This window comes from Zootermopsis nevadensis, unplaced genomic scaffold, assembly GCF_977971745.1.
Source record: "Zootermopsis nevadensis isolate Lab colony 2312 unplaced genomic scaffold, Znev_1.0 Znev_ptg000003l, whole genome shotgun sequence".
Classification (NCBI taxonomy): Eukaryota; Metazoa; Arthropoda; class Insecta; order Blattodea; family Termopsidae; genus Zootermopsis; species Zootermopsis nevadensis.
The window spans coordinates 5,879,739-5,892,410 of record NW_028259135.1 but is presented as its reverse complement, the minus strand read 5'-3'; the positions used below and the strand labels follow the sequence as shown (position 1 = coordinate 5,892,410).

At 38.9% G+C, this 12,672-nt stretch overlaps 1 protein-coding gene across 1 annotated transcript; it reads right to left on the bottom strand.

Annotated features, from left to right (window-relative positions):
* Window positions 1-473: 473 nt before the first annotated feature.
* Window positions 474-12,375, bottom strand: LOC147874914 (allergen Per a 4-like). The gene is made up of 5 exons (XM_087340874.1): window positions 12,263-12,375; window positions 11,577-11,707; window positions 3,447-3,526; window positions 2,389-2,478; window positions 474-1,113 (listed from the first exon to the last, which is right to left on the bottom strand). Exons 1-5 carry the CDS (start codon window positions 12,362-12,364, stop codon window positions 986-988), a joined length of 531 nt encoding a protein of 176 aa, XP_087197000.1. The 5' UTR covers window positions 12,365-12,375; the 3' UTR covers window positions 474-985.
* Between the last annotated feature and the right edge of the window lie 297 nt (window positions 12,376-12,672).

The window sequence follows — 12,672 nt, the reverse complement described above, 5'->3', positions numbered from 1 at the left end:
CAGACCCCACCATAGCCTCGTTTGCACGAAAGCGCGCTCTTTCAGTCAATTGTCTCGATTACTGGCTCTTATATCATGAATTTTTAGAATTTCTTTCTTTCATTCACATTTCGAGAAGACTGGTTTTTGACAGTGGAATAAAAAATGTTTCATCGAGTCCGATCTATTGCAGTCCACCCACAGTTTTCGGTCGATTTCAGTCGATTAAAATCAGGCTCGAATTTAGAAGATTGTTTTACACTCATAAAGCTGAATTTTGCAAGAATAAATGTGACCTTGTGGGCACAGAATTTCAAAATGCGTTGTGCTCTTAAGTTGGACGCTTCAGCTGAGTGCGCTAAATTGGAACACATCTCCAAACTTAAGAGTTACTTCTAAATACTTAAAATGTTATGTGAAGAGGAATGAGGTGAGGACAGGCCTTAATAAAATTTGCTTTGAAAATGTATCATCTTAAAGTAAATAGACACAGATGTGTAGCAGACATTTACTAATTTGTAATTGAATTCACCAGTGATAAAACAGGATGTATGCATGTATGAACAAGTTATTATGAATAATATCGAACCTCTTAGGTTTAAAGGGAAACTGTTCTGTTTCTGAATGATGGCGTCATGTAGAAGCAAATTAAACAGGTCCCCACGACGTGTGGCGTGCTATACAAATATCAGCAGGAGCAATTTGATAGCCTTGAAGATGGAGACATTGAGGATATTCGAAACATCAGTGACACAGTCCACACTGCATGGTGCCGATTACAGTATTTGGTACTCATTAATAATGCAACTTTTAAATGGAACTTTTTGTGTGGCCTCAGTTTATGTGTTGAATTAGACTCAGAGACCTATATTTATACAAAAGATCCATATCTGTAAAAATCTGCCTTTTTAACAATGCTTTCAACAGAAGATGTTACCCCTTACACCCTACACCAAAAAAGAATGTGCAGTAGAAATATTTCCACTGTGTTCGTGCGCTCCCACAGTTAGCAATGGTCCGCCCTCCATTTCACAAGCTGACTGGCATCTAGGCCGGTTTCGTTGAAGGCTTTGAAGGCTTTTTGCAATGTCGCTTCATCAGGACTCCGGTTTCGAAACCCGATGTAAGCATTTCCTGCAAACAGATTAAAAAAAGTAAAGTTTGTCCCACTATACGCCATGTAGGTGTTTGGGGTGAGTGGAGGTATAGCTCCTCTCTTCCTTGACCTCGGCACTAGATGGGGGTGAGTGGTCAGCATCACGCCCCGGCCTGCTTTACCCCCGGGAAAGTGCAAACAGATTACGTGTTGTAAATATTCAGCTTAGAAGATTTGGCTGATTAATAAAAGATAGAAACACAGATAAAGAAATTCAATTCAATTCAATTCAAGTAATTTATTTACGTGTTTGCCAACAGCAAGAAGCCAATAACAGGCAAACACTGATAATGGAAGTTAATGTTGGAGGCAGTGACGCCACACGTTCTTCATCTGTTTACTGTCGACAGTCATCTGCGAGTTCCGGTCACTTTACACCCTCCCCCAGGTAGCCGTTTGACAGGAGCTTCGGAGGGTTTATGAGCCGTTCTGGACATGGGGAGGAATTCTTGGCCATGCCTGGAATTGAAACCCGGTCGTCCAATCCGCAGTAGTCTCTACACCGCCTGAGCTTTCTCGTTTAAAAATACAAATGAACTCATGAAAATAAATAACTATGAAAACGGTGTTTAAATAAGTGAACGAATTAAAACAATTTAATGCATATGAGTTTGTGACTGCTCAAATAACTTGAAACAGGAACATTTTGACTGAGTAAAAGGCGATAAAGTGACTAGTTGACGTAATAACGAACATGATGGTTTGTTTCTTATGTTTCCTTTAAAAGCATAGAAGGTGAGGTGGATACGGCATAGGGCAAGTTTTGGGTAAGGGAGAAGAGCGTATAAAATTTTTGAAAAGAGGCTTTATAGAGTATCCCACTCTCAACGTCAAGGGTTTGGTGGCAGATAAATGTTAAAAATTTATATTTTCAGGACATTGTCTTCACAAATAATAAATAGGCCTCTTAAAGAGTTTGTTTGTGGCGAGAAACACACAAGATGACTGAGGATAGGCGCCGATACCTTGACGGCGGTGGTGTACCATCCTTATCAGGAGGAGGTTAAGTGCCAGAACGTCAAGGAATGTTATGCAGGGACAGATGGGGTAGAAATGTTAAAAAAATAAATGCTTAGCCTTTTATAGCCTAGTGTATGTGTAGCAAGAGATATACGTGTGGGATCTGAAGTTATCATATCTGTGAATACGAGGATGTTCTTCTGGACTGTGATGCTGTATGGACTCAACGTCTCTGTATTTAGTGCTGAAGCATCGAGTCTCTTAATAAAGTAATCATCAAGAAGTATACTTACTATTTCCACTCAGTTCTGAGCAAGACGTCATTATGATGTAACTGTCTCGCTCCATTGCCAACAGAAGGTAACTGCCAGTCCAAATCTTTGCTGAAATTAAAAGTAAAAATTTGTTCAAGTGACAGAAACTATTTCTGTATGCTGCAGTAAACAAAGTTAAATCCGAAAAACAATACAGACCAATCGATTCCGACCGTGAACTGACCTGTTTATTTCCTCTTGGAATTTTAAAAGAGGAGCACGATTTCTAGGTGACTTGAGGGCGTAAAGTTTGTATATGTGAGGAAATTTGATTAAATCGACATTGCCAATTATTTAAAATGTTACTAACGTAGTATTGCAAGCAGGTACACACATTACTAAGTAATTGCCTTTAACAGAATTATCAACTATGGGCATACTTGACCTTACTGTTACTTGAGAATTTGTTCATTATGAACATTTTTGTTATGGGTATATTTACTTTTTAAATAAAAAATTGTGTATATTGGTCGATATATTTTTTTTGTGTTTCAGTCTTGGCGCCAGAAATGATGTTTTGGGTAGTGGTTTTTTATAGCACTTCCGATATCAAAATTTTGCACAAAGGATATGTTAAGGGTTTCGTAAGGTTCTCAGAATTAATAGGTAATATTTCAGTATTTCAGCATTAATCAACGGATCACCTGTGGCGAAGATTATTATAAACGCCGTTAGCCAATAAGGAAGTGAAGTAGATGTTTGGACAGTCCTTAATTTATTCAAACTGGCTTTAGAGGGAACTAAGGCTGAAGCCACACGACCGAACAAAGTACGTCCGTTGCACCGGACGTAGGTGAGGACACCACACGAGCGACAATTACCGTGGCAGCTTGAAAGGATTTAGAAAGGAAAAGAATAGTATTGTCTGTACTTACAAATCATAATATTATGACGGACGTCACGATGCGCGTTACAACAGACGAAATTTGTACGGTCGTGTGGCCCCAGCCTTAAATGACACAGTTTACTTTCTTCGCGAAAGCGTTTGGTATTGTTTCCTGAATAACATGTAATTCGACACTTCAGTTCGTACTTACATTTGGTGGTGAGAACGTCAAAGCATCCGTTTGTTCTAAAGTTAGAAGCTTCTCCATTGATTGTAACTTCACGCTGTTTGCTGTTAGATTCGAAAAAGAACATTCAGTTCATTAACCTATAAAATACTACAAAATGTTTATATTATAAGCGATTAGAATCTCGAACCGTATAATTGAATGGCAAAGTATCCTAGACTTACTGTAATTGAGATGCTTACAATAATGAGAGTACGGTCGGACAGTTTCATTGCAAAATATACAGTACCTACAGCAACTCGTATTCTCCCACAAACCGTACCAGAGAGTGAGAGATGTACAATACCGAAATCAGTATTATCTCTAGCAAGAAGCCGTGTCAGTTGTGGACACTAACCCAACGTTTCGTAGACGAATTGCGTCTCCATTATAAAAGGAATATTTTAAGGTTGACCGAATCAAATAAACCCCGAATAATATTTTGTAACTCGGTTGAAATTTGAAGGTTTCTTGTGATTGCGCAATAACTTGGATAGAAATGTTTTTGTTTTTGTAATTTACCACCGTCTAGGTTTCATGAAGACCACAGTTTATTGGTTTTAGGCGAGAGAAGGACAAAAGCCTAGCCTGTTGGGGCTGTCTGTTCGAATTAGGCTCGTACGTTGACCAATCAGGGGGCCAGCCGCCCTCGTGCGATTTTTACAACGCTGTATTATCAGGTAGAATGAAAAATAGTTATCTCATGGCAGAAAACACGTTTTGTTATCGTCAGTATTTGTCACTGTGAGCGACTTGAAGGTTAGGTCTTTGTTAATAAAGTAAGAAGAAGAATATTACGCGTCATACTGATTAGCACGTAGAAGGAAAGATGTTAATCTTCACAAAATGAATGAATTAACGTAATGACCCACTGAAGATGGGAGTCTTCTAGGTTGTTGCGCCATGTAGTCTGGTAGAAGTTTAGGGACGTTTCAAAGGTCTTTGTTGCCTCCATCATCAGGGCGATGAGTCGCAAGGACCTCTGAAACGTCGGTAAACGAATACCAGACTACACGGCGCAACTACCCAGAAGAAAGCCATCTTCAAATTTACCGCCGTGAAAACCTTAAATCCTACATCTAATGACCCATGTTATTGAAATTAAAGAAAACTATTGAAAAATGCTTGAACAAATTTACAGATGTAGGCCTAATTTTATAGCATTTTTAATAAACTGCAGCGGCGTTTAATAAAATTTCAGTGATTTATAAGGGGCGAATGTGGGGCCACGTCTGTAAAGATTCGAGAATCCGCGGCCTAGACGATTAATAAAGCCCGAAATAACAGTTTTACTCATTACAGCTTGTTCTAATTTCAGAACGAAATAAATGTTTAGTAACAAAATATAATACACTAAGAAGGTAACCCAAAACAATAAAATAGAGAGTAAATCATTTTAAAACTAACGATGTCTGAGGAACTGAATCGGCTGTAAACATGGAGTGCATTGTTTCTAAGTTTTACAGGGGCTGCACTGGTAGTTGTCGGACATTTTAATATCATTTTCGTCACTAAATATATATATATATATATATATATATATATATATGATTGTATATATTATTTTAAAAATTTTGTGTTGTGTGGAATTTTGTTATAAATTGTATACATAATTTTTGGTATGGAAATCAATGTCAAGTATTTATTCTTGTGGTAAATGTCTCAGTTTTCATAATCGTTTTCGCTTGTAGGCATGTTTTCCTTTAACATGATTATGAAACTCAATTAGAGGATTGGATGTATTTAAATCTGAATTGATGTATATTTATTTTAAAACTTCTATTCCGGTTATTTTATATTGCGAGCCACATGACCGTGGAACTTAGAATTCGATAATAGGGCTTTCTGTTACACGGATAAAAGTGTTTCTCCAAGTTCATAGACTTTCATGTTCCAGTCATCATTAACGGAATGAGAGATTCTCGTACTAATTATTTATATTTAAGATATCAGTGAAAAGGCCTCTCACAGGCCTCCGTGCCAAAGCACTTGTATCACGAGACAGTGAATGTCACGTAATTAAGCAAAGAATCGAAACCCTTAAACGAATTTAATTTAATTACTTAATGTTGTAAACTCACATCTTATCATATGCTAGGGTAGAAATTAACATTCTGCTGCTGGTTATCTTGATGAAGTTGCAACGAACACAGTCAAAATTGTCTTCTGCTCTATTCGATGTGTAATAAAGCCAGTACCAGTTACCTGTCAACTGTAAGATCATTAGAGAGTCTGAGACACACAAATCCTGTCTTTAAACGATAGTTTTCTTGTTGCCCTTTGATTAGTGCGACGATGGAATTTGTTGGGGGAGTTAACGAAGTGAGCTCAGATGTCGGTGGCTGAAGTAAATTTAATGACACTGGCTACAGTCATCTTCTGGGGAACACAGTTGTGGTGTATATTGGTGTGACTTAACATAATCCTTATTGATGACTGTCTTCTGGGTTGCTGTGCCGTGTAGACGGTAGAAGTTTACCGACTTTTCAGAGGTCCTTGCTGCTTCTATCATCGCCATCTCCCTGATGAAGCAGGCAGCAAGGACCTCTGAAACGTCGGTGAACTTATACCAGACCACACGGCGCAGCAACCCAGAGGACAGCATTCTTCGGACCCTAAACCTTAAATTAGTTTTGCATTACGTTCATTAATCACCTGTTGATTGTCAATTTGAGCCGATACTTGTTTTGATAAATTGTTTATAATGTCCAACAAAATATTTGTGTGACGGTTAAAATTATATAATTGTTGTGTGTCACTACTTACTTCATTCCAATCAACATTCTCCAGTTTTGGAGTACCAAGATCGCATTCACCGGAAACCAACGCCAATTTGCCGACTACGCCAAGAAGGATGATAAGATACATCTTAATTACAGTTCCTATAATAATATAAACTTTCTTAATTGCATATTTTCGTCATGTATTGAGTATACTGAACGCATATGTGGACCTGCATGTTTCACACAGGGAGTAACTACGTTATCAGACCTACATTAATTGTTGTTACGGACATTCCATTTTCCTTCGCGTCTCCCCCCTCTATCCCGCTCTTTACGAAGGGAAACATATGTGAATCATTTCATAACACAAGAAAAGGGCATAGGGGTTTAAATCTTTGAAATATGCCGCTAAACCAAAGTAATAATTCAAAATGCAGTTTCTACCTCAAGGGTTATGCGACCCGTTTTCGTTACGAAGGCCACCTGGTGTAAGCTGTTTATTCTGATAACGACAGGAAACACTTATATACACTGTTTGGGCAATACGCTGAGATAACGAATGTTAAAGTGGAGTTGTTTCAGAACATTATTTTATTATTAGTAGTAGTAGTAATATTCGTAGTATCGTCATCGTTATTAATTATATATGTACAATCAAAATTCCCCCAAAAAGGATACTCACATCCAATACAAACAACAGCATTGTGTATACATCTTTTTTGAACATTCTCTATATAACTGAAAAATGAAGAATTTCTTTAAAAAACGTCACAGGTTCACAGGCCAAAAATAAGATTCTCAGATTCCACATGAACAAACCAAATCTGCTGCCAACGTTACCAGAACCATGTCTGTTTTCATCCTCAGGGTTGCTTGGTAATCACTCCGTTCCTTTGTTGCACTGCTAGTGCGCCTATCCTGTCTTATTTCTAATTAAAATGCATGCATTTCTTACGTCTTCCCATGCCATAATCCACTTCCTGTCCCTTAATTCGTCCGCCCTAATAGTATTTGAGGAATACGAGCAATGAAGGCCCTTAGTACTTAATTATGTGTAGGCTACTTACGTGACCTGGGACTCTTCTGCGTCTCCTTTGTGAATTCCTTATGACAGTCGTTTATATATTCGTAAAGCGGGGGTTTTTCTGTGCCTCATGAATTGTAAATTAGTTAGAACAACGGAAATACATGACCTTCCTGTGGATATTATCACCGCAGTTTGTCATAAGGTAAATAAATCCGTAACGTAAATTCCTCATAGGAGTGTTTTATGTCATAAGTGATTAGAAGATGACGTTAAAGCAATACATTTGTAAGCTGATGTGCTTCTCGCATGTTTTGCCGCAGTGTAGGAAAATAATACAAAAATGCTTTGATCACAAACAGTTTTTTATGTATATTTCCGGTTTAACAATGTTTGTACATTTTTCCGGTACCCTTAAAGTGCCTGACCACTGCGGGTCCAAACTTTTCGTTGCCTTGATGTATAGATATTCGGTAGAACTCCTTGGTCGAGGGATCGGCCCTTCTCAAGGCCTCTACCTGTACACAGGACAGCACAACACAGACAAACACGGACAAACATCCATGGCTTGAGTGGGATTCGAACCCACGGTTCCAGCGACCAAGCGGCACAAGGCCCACGCCTCAGACCGCGCGGCCACTGCGGACCCCACAAACAGATTTTGAGAAATTTAATCATATTTACCTTCAAAATAAAATTTCTATTGGAATATTCTACGGCTATGTTGAGTTAATTAGGAAAATATGTATTAAATGTTTTAAGTAGGTTCATTTATTGATTACAAGAGTATATACCCTACAAATAAGTGCGTGTTACAAATTTTCGTAGTCAGAATGACTGACTTGTTAGCGAATAGCACAATTCCTCCATTTTATCGATAAAGATTAAAATGTCTCTGTTTAGCCCCTACTGATAAATACATATCAGAAAAGTCAAGGATATTCTCGTACAAAATTATAAATAGGTAGGAGAGCAGTCAATCGTATTCTCTTCAAACGTTTTTTCTGAACATGAACACTGTTAACAGCAAACAGAGAATCGTTGGCTGGAAATTATGTATTTTATGAGAAACATTTCACGGTTAAAGCGATCTCGGTAGTTGATAACTTCACGGGTGTAACGAGCAGTTGTTGAAATTCCGTAGGAGGGACTAAGATCTATTATCGCTTCGTCCGTTTATTACATCCAATCATTTCTCATTTCAAATCCCGGCGGATAGCAATCTCTAACCCTTCTACGATATTTACAGTCTACATTCAGGGCGTGTTTGTTTCGATTTCCTTTCTCAGATCTCACTTAGTGCGGTATGGCACTCACGAAGAACAAATTCCTAGTTCCAGTGGTGTGGCGGAAATCCCCGCAGACTCTGTGTGGCGGGGGTGCCGAGGGCCTAAGGGGGCTCTCAGGTATTAGGGCAAATGCATGATGATCCAAAATGGTTACCCTAGGCGGGGAGGTCAGAATGATTCCGCTACACCGCTGCGTCGTTTGAACAGAGCGTGTCCTATGATGCGGGTGCACGTGATATTGAGATTCTTATTTTCTCCCAAGTCTCTTAATTCTTTCTCCTCTTATATTATAGATTACCATAAGACCTAGGGAGAAGAACTGCCCGGCAAACTAACCAATGAAGTGAGTAACAGGAAAATCTACAATAATGGTTACAACGAGTAACGGTTATAACGTGCACTTTTCCTGAGTCTCTCGGATCTCGTTATAAACGAATTTGTATTTATTAGATGTGAGTCGTTGAAACTGAATTTTACGATGCAAGATTTGAGGTTCTAGGTTGCTAGGAGCGTATCCTGAGAAGTCTACGTTCATCCGACAGTATCTTTTCACTTGAATGTAGGGAGAATATAAGTGGTTTAAAATGATGCTTCTTCAGTTTGCCTGATTTGTTAAACAAAATATCAAAGTTTCGCATCGCAGCAGCATTTCTAATTTTAACTTACTAACATACAGCATTCAGCATTTCTTCAAGATCTGTCTCCATACAGAAATTCACCTTCGTAGTGTGACCATGAAACCGAGAGTAATAAATACAGAATCGTAAATCTAAGAACACATGTGAAATTTGAGGCCCGTCGATGTTTTATGCGTTATGACTCAGTCGCGATGGCCTACGAAAATTAAAGTTGGCCGCTCAATGCACATTTAAGTGTCATACGTTATTATTTTTTAGCAAACATATGTCGCACGATTTAGGTCTTTTTCTGCTGAAGTCAGTATTTGACTGTTATCGGTAATATGGAATTGGAGGGGTATATGCAATAAAGTTTAATGTATTTAATAAAACAGAAGTATATCCTACAGAACCCTTGAAAATCTACTAAATATTGATAGGCCAGTATTTATAGTTGCCTGTGGTTTCGTTCCGCGAGATACAGCATACTCCTCCAGACCCCACCGTAGTGGCCACCATAGCCTCGTTTGCACGAAGGCGCTCTCTTTCAGTCAAACGTCTAGATTACTCGCTCTTATATCATGAGATTTTAGAATTTCTTTCATTCATGTTTGGAGAATATCGGGTTTTGACAGTGGAATAAAAAATGTATCATCGACTCCGATCTATCGCAGTCCACCCTCAGTTTTCGGTCGATTTCAGTCGATTAAAAACAGGCTCGAATTTAGAAGATTGTTTTACACTCATAAAGCTGTATACTGCGAGAATAAATGTGACCTTGTGGGCACAGAATTTCAAAATGCGTTGTGTTCTTAAGTTGGACGTTTCAGCTGTGTGCGCTAACTTGTAATATTTAAAATGTTATGTGAAGAGGAATGAGGTGAGGACAGGCCTTAATAAAATTTGCTTTGAAAATGTATCATCTTAAAGTAAATAGACACAGATGTGTAGCAGACATTTACTAATTTGTAATTGATTTCACCAGTGATAAAACAGGAAGTATGCATGTATGAACAAGTTTATTATGAAATAATTCGAACCTCTTACGTTTCAAGGGAATGTGTTCTGTTTCTGAATGATGGCGTAATGTAGAAGCAAATTAAACAGGTCCCAACAACGAGTGGCCTGCTAAACTAGTATCAGGAGGAGCCATTTGATATCCACTTTACCTTGAAGATGGAGACAGTAAGGTTATTCGAAGAATCAGTGACACAGTTCACACTACATGGTGCCATATTTCAGAATTGGGTACTCATTAATAATGCAACTTTAAATGGAACTTTTTGTGTGGCCTCAGTTTATATATTGAATTGGACTCAGAGACCTATATTTATACAAAAGATTTATATCTGTAAAAATCTGCCTTTTGAGCAATGCTTTCAACAGAAGATGTTACCCCTTACACCCTACACCAAAGAAGAATGTGCAGTACAAATAATTCCATTGTGTTCGTGCGTTCCAACAGTTAGCAATGGTCCGCACTCCATATCACAATCTGACTGGCATCTAGGCCGGAATCGTTGAAGGCTTTAAACGCTTTTTCCAATGTCGCTTCATCTGGACTCCGGTTTCGAAACCCGATGGAATCAATTACATGTTGTAAATATTCAGCTTAGAAGATTTGGCTGACTAATAAAAGATAGAAACGGAGATAAAGAAATGAAGATTTCTGTCTTCTGGGTTATTGCGCTGTGTAGTCTGGTTGATGTTAACCAACGTTTCAGAGGTCATACTGCCTCCGTCATCAGAGCGATGAATATGCCAATAGGCCAACCAACCAACCAACCAAAAAGCTAACTGAGGGCGGAGGCCTGCGCAAGCGCAAGCATCGTCCCTACCTAGGTGACACCATTCCTGCGCTCAAGGCGCATTGCTGGAAATGGTAAACGGTCTTAATATGCCAATAGGGTGCGAGGAGTTGGATTTTATAGGCAGGGAAGTGAAAGGTGTAGCCTGCCCCGAGCCAATGGGAGCAGGTATGGGAGTGGACCAATGGTAGCACGTGGGCGAGAGTGGGAGAGGGAGAGAAAGTAGAGAGAGAAAGGTGAGTTTAGTTGTAGTTGTAGTTGTGTTTATCCATACAAATAAACTCACTTTTCTCTCTCTACTTTCTCTCCCTCTCCCACTCTCGCCCACGTGCTACCATTGGTCCACTCCCATACCTATTCCGGTTATTTTATATTGCGAGCCGAATGACCGCGAAAGTTAGAATTCGATAATAGTTATTTCTGTTAAACGGATAAGTGTTTCTCCAAGTTCATAGACTTTCATGTTCCAGTCATCATTAACGGAATGAGAGATTCTCGTATTCCTTATTTATATTTACGATATCAGTGAAAAGGCCTCTCAGAGGCCTCCGTGCCAAAGCACTTGTATCACGAGTCAGTGAATGTCACGTAATTAAGCAAAGAATAGAATCCCTTAAACTAGTTTAATTTAATTACTTACTGTTGTAAACTCACCTCTTATCATATGCTAGGGTAGGAATAATCATTCTGCTGCTGGTTATCTTGATGAAGTCGGTACGAACACAGTCAAAATTGTCTTTTTCTTCATTCGGTGTCTCATAGAGCCAGTACCATTTACCTGTCAACTGTAAGATCATTTAGAGAGACTGAGACACACAAATCCTGTCTAAACCGATAGTTTTCTTGTTGCCCTTTGATTAGTGCGACGATGGAATTTGTGGGGGGAGTTAACGGAGTGAGCTCAGATGTCGCTGGCTGAAGTAAATTTAATGACACTGGCTACAGTCATCTTCTGGGTAACACAGTTGTGGTGTATATTGGTGTGTCTTAACATAATCCTTATTGATGGCTGTCTTCTGGGTTGCTGTGCCATGTAGACGCTAGGAGTTTACCGACTTTTCAGAGGTCCTTGCTGCCCCAATCATCGCAATCTCCATGATGATGTAGGCAGCAAGGAGCTCTGAAACGTCGGTAAACTTATACCAGACTACACGGCACAGCAACCCAGAGGACAGCCTACTTCAGACCTTAATCCTTAAATTAGTTTTGCATTACGTTCATTATTCACCTGTTGGTTGTCAATTTGAGCCGATGCTTGTTGTGATAAAATTGTTTATAATGTCCAATAAAATATTTGTGTGACGGTTAATATTATATAATTGTTGTGAGTCAGTACTTACTTCATTCCAATCAACATTCTCCAGTTTTGGAGTACCAAGATCGCATTCACCGGAAACCAACGCCAATTTGCCGACTACGACAAGAAGGATGATAAGATACATCTTAATTGCAGTTCCTGTAATAATATAAACTTTACTAATTTCATATTTTCGTCATTTATTGAGTATACTGAATGCATATGTGGACCTTCATGTTTCACACTGAGAGAAACTGTGTTATCAGACCTACATTAATTGTTGTTACGGACATTCCACTTTCCTCCGCGTCTCCCCCCTCTATCCTGCTCTTTACGCGGGGAAACATATATGAATCATTGCATAACACAAGAAAAGGGCATAGTGGTTTTAATCTTTGAAATATGTCCCTAACTAAAGTTATATTTCAAAATACAGTTTCTAGCTCAAGGGAT